This window comes from Panthera pardus, unplaced genomic scaffold (assembly GCF_024362965.1).
Source record: "Panthera pardus isolate Hobbes unplaced genomic scaffold, ASM2436296v1 HiC_scaffold_12, whole genome shotgun sequence".
NCBI lineage: Eukaryota > Metazoa > Chordata > Mammalia > Carnivora > Felidae > Panthera > Panthera pardus.
This window is the reverse complement of record NW_026526677.1, coordinates 40906253-40921723: the sequence shown is the minus strand read 5'-3', so window position 1 is coordinate 40921723 and position 15471 is coordinate 40906253. Positions and strand designations below refer to the sequence as shown.

Genomic DNA, 15471 nt, shown 5'->3' with positions numbered 1-15471 from the left:
AATTTCAATAGGAAGACCAAGCTGAATGACAGCAGCCCCACTTTATGTTCTGTCATGCTAGATTATTGCAGCAGCCTCCCAAGCGGCCTCCAGTTTTACTTACTTAGCACTGGGAGTTTTCTATGAAAGTTCAAGCTCCTTCTTCCATAATAGAGAGCTGTTGCTGAGAATCAACTGTTTGGGCAGGGGCCATATACTCCAGCCCTTCTTGCAAGTGGGTTTTATCAATGGACCATAAGCAGAAGTGACAACTTCTAAGCCAAGGTGGATTAGAAGGGAGTTGTTCCTTTACCACTCTCTCAATGCTTGTCTTCCTTAATGCAGGGGACTCCTACATCCTGGAAGATGGTGGTACCACAAACTGGGAAGAGCCTCTGTCCCTGGCACCAAGTAGAGGAAAGCTGCTTGCCATGAGGAACACTCCCAGTGGACTATAACGTGGGCAAGAAACTTCTACAGTATTAAGCCTCTTAGCAGTTTGGGATTTACATTTTAAAGCAGTTAGTGACTATTAGAGAGCAAATCAATGTATTCATCTGGTACACTTCATCAGACACTATGCCTAATATTCATTGCTTCTAATACACTACTCTTGTTCAAGTCTAAAAAATGACTCCCAACTGTCTACTGAAGGACAAAGTCCTTAGCTAACAGTCAGGATACTTCATGGTATAGCCCCGAATACCATAAAGTTAGCCATCGTTGTGCCTTTTCTGTGAGATTTGTGAAATTTGTCATACATACAGAATGTATGACATATGTAATTTTAAAGAGTAATAATCAAGAAAATGCCTGGGAGCCATTATCCATGTTAAGAAATAGAAGACTGACAGTAATTTAGGAGCTCCAGACTGCATCCCCTCTATCTACTCAAGAGGTAAACCACTTCTCTGATTTAGTGGATAATCATTCCTTTTGTTTTACTTTAAATGTACTACCTTATGAATGATTTCCTAAAGTTTAAACTGGCCTGTTTTTGAACTTCATACGAATTTAACCAAAAGCTGTGTATCTATTGAGATTTGTTGCTTTTGTTTAGTCATGTTTGTAAGATACATTCCTCTTAAAGAGTATAGCTATATTTAACTCGTTTTCATTGGTGTATACAGTAGTAAAAATACTACAACTTCCTTATTCCTTTTCCTGTTCTTAATGGTCAGCAAAGTTGCATCCAATCTTCGGGAATGGAGGCTATAGCGATTCTTGCTGTATTTCTTAGTACGTATGTACAGGGTTACTCTTGTGCAGCGGTTCTCAACTGGGGGTGATAGATTTGCCTCCTGGGGGCTCTTCAGAAATGCCGAGAGACATTTTGGTCGTCACGGCTGGGCATTATGCTATCGGCATCTTGTGGGTAAAGGCCAGAGATCCTGCATTTTACAACAGAGAGGATAGCCCTTCCACAATAAAGAATTAACCAACCTATGATGTCAAAGTGCTGAGGCATATACCTACCTGTGGAACTGCTAGGTCATAGGGTGTGTGCCCACAACTTTACTAGGTAATGCCAAACTGGTTGTTTTTTTTTTTTTAATTTTTTTTTTCAACGTTTTTTATTTATTTTTGGGACAGAGAGAGACAGAGCATGAACGGGGGAGGGGCAGAGAGAGAGGGAGACACAGAATCGGAAACAGGCTCCAGGCTCCGAGCCATCAGCCCAGAGCCTGACGCGGGGCTCGAACTCACAGACCGCGAGATCGTGACCTGGCTGAAGTCGGACGCTTAACCGACTGCGCCACCCAGGCGCCCCTCAAACTGGTTTTACCTCCCACTGGTGGCATTGAGGTATTCTCTTTCTCCATACCCTAACTTTTAGCACTGTCAATTGGTAGTACAAATTTGATGGATATGTAGTGTTACCTCATTGTGATTTTAATTTACATATTTCCCTCACTACTAGCAGGGTTAAACATCTTTCCATGTTTACTGGAAATGAGGATTTCTCTTTTGTGAAGTACTTGTTCAACAGTTTTATTTAAGGCTCAGTTGGTTAAACTTCCGACTCTAGATTTTGGCTCAGGTCATGGTCTCACAGTTCGTGAGACTGAGCCCAACATCTGGCTCTGAGCTGACAGCTCCGAGCCTGCTTAGGATTCTCTCTCCCTCTCCCCCACTCTCTCTCTCTCTCTCAAAATAAATAAACTTAAAAAAGTATTAAGTCTTTAAAAAAAAAAAAAAGAGTTTTACCTATTTTTCTACTGGGTTCTTTCTTTTATGATTCCCAAGTTATTTTTACATTCTGGATGGTATTATTCTACATTATTCTGAGGGTATTAAGTATTACAGATGTATTCTTCCAGTTTGTGGTTAGTTTTTTCATACTTTTCAATGTGTCTTTAATAGAAGTTCTCAATTTGTATAAGTTTAAGGTAAAACTTATTATTCTTTCCTTTCCAAAGCATTAGTAAATGCTTTGCGTCTGGTTATAAACAAAAACAAAAACGGGTATCTGCGTGGCTCAGTCGATTAAGCAACTGACTCTTGATTTTGGCTCAGGTCATGATCTCATGGTTGTGGGATGAAGCCCTGCGTCAGGCTCCAACGATGAGCATGGATTCTCTTCCTCCCTCTCCCTCTCTCAAAATAAATAAAATAAACTTAGGAAAAAAAAAAAAACTTACCGCAAGATCATGAAGGTAATCTTCTATACTGTTTTTTTCCTTTTGCTTTTCACAATCTACCTAAAATTTTTGTGTATTCTATGAATAGGAGTCCAACTGCCCCAGCTCCATTACTGAAAAGTCTGTCTTACCTCCTGTCTTAATTACTAGTTTTATAATACATTTTGACATCTGGAAGGCAAGTCCCTTCTACCTTATTCTTCTTGGAGAGTGCCTTAGCTATGCTCAATCTTTTGCATCTCAATATAAATTTTAGATTCAGCTTATCAACTTTACAAAAGTAACAAACGAATATACAAAGAAACAAAAACTATTAGGACAAAGACCAAAGTGTAAAGAACCATGAATAAGGTTCTCTCTCCTTTAAGTCTTCTTTCTTTAAGGTCTTTCAATAAAATTAAAATTTTTTTTCCATAATAGACTTGTAAATCTTTTGTAAGGTTTATTCATAAGTCATTAGCATTAAAAAATATAAAGTATTCATTTATCAGTTCATTACTTCTCTATTCTGCTGAATCCAATCTGCTACTAAACCTGTGTGTTGAGTTCTTAATTTGTATTATTCTCTTTTCCAGGTCTAAGATTTCCACTTGGTTCCTTTTTAACATAATTCTCCACCTTGAACATATTAATCACAATCATTTTCAAGTCTGTGTCTGGTAACTGGAATACCTGGGGGTTGTGGTGTCCAGTTTCTACTGTCTCTTTGTCTCTTTCCCCCTCTTTGCCCTCTTTCTTGACGTGCTTGATAATTTTAAATTGTATGCTGGACACTGAAAAATTACAGAGGCTCTATACAATATCTTTCTCTAGGAAGGGTTTACCTTATCTTATGGCAGGCAGATACTATGAGAATCACCTTAATATAATCAAGACTGAGCTGATTCAAGGCTCTTGGAGTGTGTTCCTCCAGTGGCATCATCTAAGAGCCTAGGATGTTTACTTACACCCCTCCTCCTTTTTAAAAAAAGTTTTTATTTATTTTGAGAGAGAGAGCAAGAGCATGCGTGCACAAGCAGGGGAGGGGCAGAGAGGGACAGAGAGAGAATCCCAAGCAGGCTCCACGCTGTCAGTGCAGAGCCCAACACAGGGCTCGATCTTAGGAACCGTGAGATCATGACCTGAACCGATACCAAGGGTAGGACGCTTAAGTGACTGAGCCACCCAGGTGCCCCCCTCCTCCTTGATAAGGTTCCAAACTTCTAGTGTCTCTTCAACCTGGGACTGCAGAAAACTTGGCTAGGTTTTTCAGAGGCTTCTGCTTAGCTTTTTAACCTGTCTTTGAAGCTTGGAATTCAGCTTATCGCTCGAGGGGGCAACTCAGATTATCTGGTTTGCTTCTTTGTAGCTTCCTCTTCTCCTATTATCTTGGCTCCTAAAGTACTAGCTATGTTAGCAGACTGTCGTCTTTTGAACACTGTGAAACTGCTAGAAAACTCTGTAGGCTTCTTTCCCTCTGAGCTAAGCGCCCCCAACCCAGATTCTTAGTCTCTCACCCTCTATCAAGAATCAGTAAACACCCGTAGGGAAAGTTGGCAGAAGGCTGGCTCATCTCTTTGCAGTTCCCTTCTCTATAGGATCTTGGCCTCTCAAATCCTGATTGCCACAACAGTTCTCCAAAGCTTTCCACAGATGTCTGTACTCTGACTTTTCTAGTTGTCTTTGATGGTAACATTGGTCTGCCAGAGCTATACTAGCAGAGACAAAAACAGAAGTTTCGTACTACTATTCCTACTTGATAGGAATGCTCTGAGTAATGAGATTTGAACAGTTTCACAAATATATGCCACCTACACTACTTGTTAAAATGCATTTCCCATTATGTGAATCTCATCTATTCTTAAAGGTTCAGCTCAAGCAAATAAAATAGTGACTATGTATATTCTGTAAAGTACCAAGCTCTACACAAATATATTGCTTTTGGAGAACCTTTTCCAATCATCCAGCTCAGTGATTGGTATCTCATGTGAACTTCTCTCTCCTCTTGGGAATCCTCTTTGAGTGTTAACAGAAAGTAGATTCTAGGGAGCAAAATAGATAAAATGCAATAAATTCACAGAAGACTGTTAATACTTACGTGTTTCCATTCATGTAGATAAGGAAGATATATCTTCCCGTTTGCATCAACATGCTTTCCTGTTTTAATAGTCATTGAACTAGTAGGTTTAACAAAACAGATAGGGGGATTATATGGGTATGTGTCCAGCAGCCACAGGCATATTGGAATATTATATATATTACCTGAGAGAGAAAGAGAAACTTCAATTACTCTATTATTTTTTAATAATGGCTTAGTAGGTAAGCAAGAGAGAGCTACAACTAAGCAACACTTAGAAGGAAAATCACAAGAAATATTTTAGGTTTCAAAGTTCTGTTTAAGGTGTTTCTCAAATTTTCAGTTTGTAAAATACATCAGCAGGATTAAGGAGCTAACTGATCACTACTCTGCCACTGTCTGCTTGCTGCTATAAAAACATTCTTTGCAAGTTATCTTATGGATAACCTTGCAACTTTAGTCTTGTCATTTCAGTTCATAAGGTTCACTGGGAAGGGATATAAAAGGAAGACTAGGGATTATGGTGTCCTATCAGAAAGTGACATAAGAAGCTACACTTGAAACTCCCTTGCCAAAAGCCAGACTATAAGACCCAAACAAACTGCCAAACAGATGTTGATTGGTGGCCACAGCTTGACCGGTCCCTATGGTATCTTCAGCGACAGTTACTCAGAATCAATGTCATCCCTGTTTCTTGCTTTAGGTAACAGAACCTCTCTCAGTTCAGGAATTAGACTCAGTGTAGTCAAACTGAACAGTGTTTCAAAGGAACAACAGTTAACATACTGAACATAAGCCATCTCCTTTTCTTACTAAGCTCAAAGCCCAATGTCCCAAATAATCATTTGAATCACCTAACATAATTCAGATGCGTTTTTCCCCTTTGGAAACAGTTTCACTTCACATGAATATATACATATAAATTGCACTTAAATCAGACAGCTGTGGGACTTTGGATTTATTTTTTACTCAAAACTACATCTACAATGGAAAAAAAAAAAACAAAAAAACCTCCAATAGAATATATCCTAACATAAAACATAAGTTTATTTCAGTTACCCAGAATTCTTTGCTTTGTGACAATAAAGAATTCTACAGAATTACTTAGGCTTAGGAACTATGCCATATGAACGATAGTAAGGGAAGAGAAAAAAGGTAGTTTAGATTATATATTTTTCATACATGCTCTAATATATATTTATATATTATACATTCATATTCATATAATATGTATTCATATATACATGAAATATATATATATATATATAATCTTTAATTATGCCATAGTTTCCTGCCTCCCTCTCCCCACCATACAACGATTTCTCCCACCCAAGTTTACTTCCTGAGGGCAAAGTCAATAATTTTGAATTTTACTCAGTCCTTCCTAAATTCATCATAGCTGCTTTATTCAATGCCAATGCTCAAGTGTTTTTTCTCTCCGTCTGGAACATCCATTCTGATATAAATGGTTGACTCACCCTTTTATACCAAATTCAAATTTTATTTCCTCCATGATCTTCCCACATGGTCTTATTCTCCTCTGTAATCTCATTGCACCCTTACATTTTATCATTATACAGCAGTTACAGGACACTGTAAATAACTATTCCCTCTGTTTCTCCTACTTGTGTAAGTTCTTCCAGAGAAGACACATCCTTTATTCACCTTTGTATCCACAGCCCCATCCCCTATGCCTCATGCACAACAGGTACTATATAAAATCAATGGATATATTACAGAGACACAGGTCTTAGGTAGTCACGAGGAATAATTAAGACACAGAACTGTCCAAAAACAGAACAATCGTTTATGAAACTGAATGCTCCCTTATCACTGTAAGTATTCCAGCAGAGACTGGCTAAGAGAGACTTAATTATCCATCATCAGGATTATCACCAACATTATAGCCATAAATAATAGCTACTTTTGATATCTGTTTATTACATACCAGGCTCTGTGCTAAGTCCTTCACATTATCACAATGAATTCGTTTTTTTGAGTTAGTTCTATTATCCAATTGTTACGATGTCCATTGTCACATCACAAAACTGACAGGATTACAAAGACAGAAGTGAAACCTTACTCTGCCCTGACTTTAAAGCCTCTACCTTAGCCACTATACTATACAGCTTCCCACTGTTGGAAAAGCCTGGATGGGATGGGAGGCTGAACTACAAGGCATCTAAAATCCCTTTCTAGGGGCACCTGGCTGGCTTGGTTGGTAAAGCATGTGATTCTTCATCTCAGGGTTGTGAATTCAAGCCCCTACATTGGGCGTAGAGGTTACTTAAGAATAAAATCTTTAAAAAAATCCTTCCTAGTTATAAGATTCTCTGATTCAATGAAACATCAAAATCTTCCAGTGCACCGAGGCATTTATTTGTTGACATATCTTTATAAAGAAGTCAGGGGGAAAAGGTGAAAGTATTAGGTGATGCTGCCAAATGAAGTTCAATTAGAAAAAAAGTTAAAAGTATCTATATCCTCAGGGCGCCTGGGTGGCTCAGTCAGTTAAGCTTCTGACTTCGGCTCAGGTCATGATCTCACGGTTCGTGAGTTCCAGCCCCGTGTCAGGCTCTGTGCGGACTGCTCAGAGCCTGGAGCCTGTTTCAGATTCTGTGTCTCCCCCTCTCTCTGCCTCTCCCCTGATCATGCTCTGTCTCTGTCTCTCAATAAATAAACCTTAAAAAAATTAAAAAAAAAAATCTGTATCATCATGAGAGTCATAGAAAGTAGGTTTAGTTTACTTATAACTCTTTGGCAATCTACTAGGTGAATCGCAATGCATCTATGCTGGAAACATAAATTACTTAAGATGCTTACCTTTATAAGGCACAGGAATTGTTCCAGTGAGGTTCATTAGTTCCCTGGAACTGCCATCATTAAAAACTGAAAGGAAAAGAATAATGACTCAATCATGAGCATCTTCACAGACACTCCCATATAAGTTATTCTTTCAGAAACACTGGTTAAAACTCATGATTACCCTTGAAAGGAGTGAACTTGTTAATGTCCATTAATCATCCATTTTGTCCAACAACAAAATATCCCTTGTTGATTCACTCAAATGGGATCAGTTTTTAAATGAGTAAAGAAAAGATCCTTTGAATTACTTGGAAAAATGAATGTGAGTAATACCGTCCTGGTAAACATAAGCTCTGGGTTCCCAACTAATATGATTATGAAGTTACTTAAAAAACACTATCAACTGACACCATACTAAATGTTAATCTAATATCACTCAGTTTTAGATTGCTCAGATGTTTATCCCTACTCAATGTCATTCTCAATCTGAATGTAGTATCAAAACACAGTATTAAAAAAAGTTCTCAAATACAGTCATCTTTTGATACAAACATTTCTCCTAACATGTAAGTTTTTCTATCTGTAATTGATTATAATTAAGGCACGTAATTTATATTATTACATGGACTGCTATTATTTGTCATAATGATTTGGAATTAACACCGTATCACACAGGGGAAAAGCTGTAATGTGCAGTACACAAAGTCACAGAACTGCAAGGCTGACCTCAGTTCTTTTACTTACTATTGACAATTACAATCTGTGCTATAATTTATCCTGATTTTGTACATCTCTAAAAACCACCTTATTTAAATTTAGGGCTTTAACTACTTTAAAAGCATGGTGATAATAATGGTTTAGACTTGGTCCAGCCACACAAACCTATATAAAATTTACTCAGTGATGTTGGGGTCTCTGTCAGTTTAGGTAAGCATATTTACTCTTTAGCATCCGGTAAAAACCAAACACTTAAAGTTCTGGCCACAGTCACTTTTTTCCCTTATGGAAGCCATTTTTAAATTAACTCTAATTTTGGTTAATATGAGGCTTTTCCCAGATCTAAGTACAACAGTACAGTATGTGGACAGGAAGGAGAATCATGCCCTCGGTTTGGGAGAGGAATTCCTGTTCATGTCTTTGCTATTCGGAAAATTCAGGACTGACTGCCTCTCTGTTAACCCTCACCTCTTGTCACCAAGCTCCTAATGTTTTCAAAGCCCTTGGAGTGAGTGGAGTTTAGAATGACAGTTTCACCTACAAAATTCAGCTCTTAGCCCTCGGTGCCAAGAGCCTCATGATGGACAGGAGGCAGCATGGGTATTCCCTTGGCCCTGGCATTTTTGGGGTTTATAAGGACACAGAGTTGGAGAGATGACATTAAGATTGGTGAAGAAAAAAAGGCCTTTTAAGAAAAAAAAAAAAACAACTCCAGGTATTGTCATTTCTTACTTAACTCGCAATTTTATTTCATCTCAGTAGAAAGTGGACACACGTTGTCACCTATCTACTCTATAGAATTAAGGACCATATTTAAAAAACTGTTTTCCTCATCTATAAAATGAAAGAGGTATTCCAGAATATTGTTTTACAAAATGTGTTCCTAGGAATATAAAGAGATGCTCTGGGGAGGAAAAAAAAAAAGGTCCATAGCTAATCAACTTTAGGGTATACTGTATAGTTGACTCTCTTCTCTTCTCTGTTGGTGAGAATAGGCTCTCAGAAATCTTGCTGCAAAGAAACCCATTTAATTTTGTTTAGTTTATGACTGTTCAAACTGATCCCTCCCATCCCCACAAGAAACAGTCTTCATAACTGTGGATAAAATTTGTGTAGATGATAAACTAAACTATTTTTAAGATCTCCTCTAGGTCTAAATTTGCATAGTTCTGTTTGAGTATGTTTTTAAAACTTAAAATAGCTAAACAAATAAGTTATTACTAGATCGTGTCATTTCTTGCCCAACACTTGTTTAGGTGGAGGTTCAGTCCTACAAAGGAAACACCAACAAACTTAGAGGAAAATGGGAAACCTACAATTATTAAAGAAAAAAGTAAACTCAAAGGACAGCAATTGATATTTTTATTATATAAACTCACCATATGAATCCAACACAGGTTTGAGATCTTTGTATAAAGTAATAACATTGACAGTTTCACGTACAGTTAGGTCTCTGTATTTGTACTGAAAAGCAAAATCACACAGGAATTTAGTTTAAAACCAGTGCACATTATTTTACTGCCTAATTTTCAAAATTCTATTTTCTTAATAGCACTCTTCTTAAAAGTATAATGGTTCTCACTAATCATTAACATTAATTAAAGCCTGAAAGAACCTTGATAGCTTTCTCTCCAGCAACCTATTCAAACCCTTTACTCACCTCCATTTTAGCTCTTCTTTCCAACTGGAAATACCCTCCACCAAATCAAATCTTAACCTTTTTCAAACCTAGCTTTCACCTCTCTCCCCCTTCTTAATGAATCCTTTCCCCAACGTCCTTTTAGCCCATAATGATCTCTCCCTTTCCTCCAAACTCCATCATTTATTGTCAATACCAATTATTTAAAAATTTTTCATTTATTGTACTGTATTTTCATACCCCCACCTTGTACTACTCCACTCCAGGAAAACAAGAACCTGGTTTACACATTCTTGACGGATTAGGAGAACAGGGGATGGTGACCTCCATCTTATTACAATTATCGAATCTCACCAACTAACAAGCTCCATCCTTGCACACAAAGCTTTCAATCAGCTTTTAGTACTTCTCGCTTAAAAAGAAGCAATCGGCGGGAACCTACATGGCTCAGTCGGTTAAGCGTCTGACTTCGGTTCAGATCATGATCTCCTGGTTTGTGAGTTCGAGCCCCGCGTCGGGCTCTGTGCTGACAGCTCAGAGCCTGGAGCATGCTTCAGATTCTGTGTTTCCCCCTCTCTCTGTCCCTCCCATGCTCATGCTCTCTCTCTCTCAATAATAAATACACGTTAGAAAGTAAGTAAATAAATAAATGCATGCATGCAATCAGTTACTCCAAAAAGAAAGACTCCAAGAAACAGGTCAGAGACCAAAACAGAAAAGAAGGAATTAAGAAGTAACAGAAAAAAATGCAAGGAGCAGAAGAAAACTTCAAAAAGACTTAGCTTTAATACCTTCATTCATGAAATAAGAACACTCGGAGAAGAAAAGACTCTTGGACACAAAAAATGTGACAGTTGGGAAAGAAAGCAGTAGGAGGATTAGAATATATGGTCAAGGAAATCTCACAGAGATTAGTGCAAAAAGACATAGTGTAGCCAGACAATAAGGGAGAAAACACAAGAAAAATTAGGGAATCAATCCAGAAGGTCTACTGAAAGGAAACCCTTCAGCATTTCTTGCCTTCTTTTGTCCTGAAGTACCGCTTGTTCCGTGCTATGGGATCAGTCCTATTAGCACACAAACCTGTTCTTATTTCTACCATCTAATTTGCACAAACACGCTCCTGACCAGCCCCCTTCCTCAGCAGCTACAACCACACTTCTCACGGTTCTCCTGTATAGCAACTCTTGCAAAGAGCTCCCTAAATTTGCTGTCTGTGGTTGCTCTTTTCCTGTTCTCTCTTTTTAGAACTTTTTATTATGGAACATTTCAAACATATCCAAACGTAGGCAGAATAGTACAATGAGCGCCCTATATCGTACACCCAGCTTCAATGATAATCAACTCACAACCAATCTTAACCTATCACCTCATTCACCTTTTCCTCCTCCTTTATCATTCTGCAGCAAACTGTAACATCACATCCTGTCACCCATAAATAGTTGTGTATACCCTTAAACAAACTTTAAAAAACCCACAATACTATTATTATAGTAAAATAATCCGTTTCCTTAATATTATCAAAGATGCGGTCATATTTGTTTGAATAGAGATCCAAGTAAAGTCCATACATTGCTATTTTGTTTAGATGTCTTTTAATCTATAGATTCCCTCTCCCATCCTTCTGTTGATAATAGCTTTACTGAGATAATCAGTAATTCACATACCCTGTAATTCACACACTTAACATGAATTATACAAAGTTCAATGGTTTTCAGTACTGGGCTGTGCAACCACAATTTTAGAATATTTTCATCACCCCCAAAAGAAATTTGTACCCTGGGGCATGTGGGTGGCTCAGCTGGGTAAGCGTCCAACTCCTGATTTCAGCTCAGGCCATGGTCTCAGGGTTTGTTGAGTTCAGCCCTGCATCCGGGTCTCTGCTGTTGGCGCCACTTCGGAATCCTGTCTCCCTTTCTCTCTGTCCCTCCCCCACTTGCGCTCACGCTCTCAAAAACAAACATTAAAAAAAATTTTTGTATCTTTAGCAATCATTCCCTCATAACTACCCCCTCCCCCTCAATTCACCTTAGACAACTGCTATTTTGTTTCTATCAATTTGCCTATTCTGGACGTTTCATGTAAATGGAATCATATAATATGTGGTCATTTATGATTAGCTTGTAATGTTTATTTATTTTTGAGAGAGAGAAAGCAAGCAGAGGAATGGCAGAGAGAGGGAGACAGAGGATCCGAAGCAGGCTCCACTGTGAGCTCCGAGCCTGATGTGGCCCGAAACTCACAAACCATGAGATCATGACCTGAGCTGAAGTCAGAGGCTTAACTGACTGAGCTACTCAGGTGCCCCTACTTTTATTATCCTACTCACTATTCCTACTTCTCTATTCATAGGCTGGATAGAAAAGAAGTTGATACTCAGAACTGACATTACCACTTGTAGGAGACTCAGTTTTTCAGATATTAGGTCAAGAACCAAAAGTTAGGTAGAATGTCCTCTCCCACCTCTTCTCTATGTCCTTTTTTTTGTTCTTAGGGAAAAAAGGAGGAGGATGGAGGGGGAGGCAGGTGGAGATACAAAATATCTTCTAAAGATGTTCTGCCTCTGTCTTTGAAGGCAGGTCCCTCTGCAGGAAGTTTAGGAAACTTGATTCATCATGGTTTTTAAAATCCAAAACCATTATTTGAACATTCTTGTCCTTATATACTTCTAGATACAGGCTAAGGAATATAAGTGACTTTAATGACTATGCTAGCAATTTAAACATCAAAAATGACATGGAACGAGGGGCACCTGGGTGGCTCAGGTCATGATCTCGCGGTCAGTGAGTTCAAGCCCCGCGTCGGGCTCTGTGCTGACAGCTCAGAGCCTGGAGCCTGTTTCAGATTCTGTGTCTCCCTCTCTCTGACCCTCCCCCATTCATGCTCTCTCTCTGTCTCAAAAATAAATAAACGTTAAAAAAAAATTTTTTTTTAAATAAAAAAAAATGACATGGAACGAATACTTGTCAGTTACATCGTATGTAAAACAATGTACTGTCTTTTAAAGTGACATATAAATGTTTTCAACATAGACCTGGGCCATAATCTACTAGGGTTCCCCCAAATGTCCTCTGCAATTAAGGAGAACTATCAAAAGAAAATCAAGAAGCCTAGAAGATATTAGACAACCAAGAGAAATTTTATTTTGAAAGCCAAAACTTTCTCTTTACAGGTTATTTGCTCTTCAATCAATGGCTATGGGGACTGTTTTACTGGGGAGGAATAGTACATTTTTCAAAGAAATAAATTTATACATAATAGCGAGTTTTATTAATAATGAAAACTGCTTAAACTATTTCGATTCCTACCATTCTTGCTTTGACAAAAGTCTCCAAAGCTAACCCGTTGAACTGGAGAAGATTCAACTCTTAAGCCCCTCACACACATCTTATTCCTAATTAGTAAATTGAAAGAAAAACCCCCACCTGAAGTCAGTTCACTGTTATCAGGTGCCACACTTAAAGTAATTATCAAAATAATTCATGGCTTTAAAATACAAAATGTCTATCTACTTTTTAAGAATTAAAAAAAAAAATACACCGGTCTTGAACTGTGAAGATTAGAAATTAAGTTCAAAGCAAAGAAGTTCGCGTTGTAAGAAGCCTACAATTCATTAAAGGCGGTTATTCTCAGCAAATCAAAGTCTCTGAGGCGGTCATGGAATTCTATTTATTCCATCGAGGTAGTGAGGTACTGGTATTTAGGCTTCTCTGGACGTTTTTACTTATAATTGAACCGATTCAATCAACAGTTCCTGACCTCCGCGGGTCGGGTGCTGGGCTGTGTGAAAAAGACAAAACTGAAAAGGACACAATCTCTGGGGGCCGGGACGTAAGGGCGAAGACTGACGGATCCCTACACCGGGACAGAAGTGGAGTGCCTCAGACCGAGAATTAAGTCCAACCCCCACTCTGTGTTTATAAAAACTAGGAAGAAAACTATACTGCCCCACAGACTGTTCCAAACTCTACCCGCAGAGAGGAGGGCGGGCGGCAGGTGGCAGGCGGCCTCGGTTCCGCGCCTTTGTTGACCGTCGCCGCCCCCCAACCTCCCCTGGCCACGTATCGGGGATTCCGGCACAAGGCGACAGGCATCTCGGGGCCGCAAAGGCGACAGAGGACGGCACTGGGCCTCCGGCCGGGGAAGCACTCTGGGCTGAGTCCGGCCAGGCCGCGCCGGGCGCCGAGGGGAGTGGTGGGCGCGCGCCGGGTGGCCGGCGCGCTGAGGACTCACCTTGGACACCATTTTTTTGAGCTGGCTCTCTGACACCGCCATGGCGGCCGCCTGGCGACTCCCGTCCCCGCAGGCAGAGGGTCAGCCGCTCCGGGGCCGCCCCAGGCCGCCCCACACAATCACACACCTAGTAGCCAGCCCCCCACCCCCCCGCCTCTAACAACAGGAAGTCGGCCACCAGGCCAGCTCTTCCGCTTCCCTGACGTCACTTCCGGGTGGCCGGGCGTGGGGTGGGTTCCGACTCGTGTCTTGATGGGCTCCGCTCGGTAGGCCGGGTCGGGTGCCAGTGATCAGGACAAACCTGTTGCGAGGGTCGAAACCCTGGGACGGGATAAGATCAGGTGTTTCACGGTTGCCTTAGACTAAGGGAGCAGGTGCAGGGAGGGGAAGTAGGAAGGTTTTGCTAGTGAGCGTTAATGACCATCAATCACGTGCTTTGGGTATCCTAAAACTGTTGTGCGCCTAACTTGCCCTTGTGAGACTAGAAGGCAAGTGCCCTTGTAATCGGGGCTAAAGTTTTCCCCCAACTCTGAGATGAGAGGCTAGCATTACATGATGCCCAGGGTCTCTCTGATTACCAGGTTTTTGTTTTGTTAGCTTAAAAATCTTTCATACTACATTCACAAGGGCAAAGTGCAGAGCCCTGGTTTCCCAGGAATCCAGACGGTGATTTCTTTTTCTTTTTTTTTTTTTTAATGTTTATTTTTCAAGGAGAGAGAGACAGAGTGAGTGGGGGAGGGACAGAGGCAGAGAGAGACACACACAGAATCCGAAGCAGGCTCCAGGCTCCGAGCTGTCAGCATGGAGCCCAACACTGGGCGCGAACTCACACACCGGGAGATCATGACCTGAGCCGAGGGCGGAGGCTCAACCGACTAAGGCACCCAGGCGCCCCCCAGACGGTGATTTCTTCTCTGGGAAACCATTCCGCCAAGTCAGAACTCTGTGCCTAGGCATAAATCTAATACAGGCCGCATTCTGCCTTGTACTACATTTGCATACTAGCCTGCCACTGTCAGAGCCCAAGTCTTGGAGGGCAGGCTCACCTTAAGATCCTCATCCTTGAACAGAGCAAGAGTAGGTGCTTGATCTTAACTGAATTTCTACTACCCATAAACGTTCTTCATAGTCATTTACATTAGTCATTATTGCACTCACCACCAGTTTTATAAGCACACAGTGTCATTCAAGGTATTTATTATTTATTTTTATTTAAATCCAGATTAGTTAACATAGTGTAATAATGATTTCAGGAATAGAGTTTAGTGATTCATCATTTACACATAACACCCAGTGCTCATCCCAACAAGTACCCTCCTTAATGCCCATGGCCCATTTAGCCCATCCCCTCACTCAACACCCAGTAACCCTGTTGTCCTCTCAAGCTATTTTAAAGCTCG

General features: G+C 40.1%; 1 protein-coding gene across 2 annotated transcripts in view; it reads right to left on the bottom strand.

The window, feature by feature from the left end:
- Positions 1–14225, bottom strand: part of TSG101 (tumor susceptibility 101) — a 58350-nt gene extending 44125 nt beyond the window's left edge. For both annotated transcript variants that reach the window (XM_053899912.1, XM_019456483.2), the window contains exons 1-4: positions 14072–14225; positions 9579–9663; positions 7501–7566; positions 4699–4862 (exon numbers count right to left, since the gene is read on the bottom strand). In XM_053899912.1, the coding sequence (XP_053755887.1) occupies positions 4699–4862; positions 7501–7566; positions 9579–9663; positions 14072–14113 (357 nt within the window). In that variant the 5' untranslated portion in view covers positions 14114–14225. The remainder of the gene's footprint in view (positions 1–4698; positions 4863–7500; positions 7567–9578; positions 9664–14071) is intronic.
- Positions 14226–15471: the final 1246 nt, after the last annotated feature.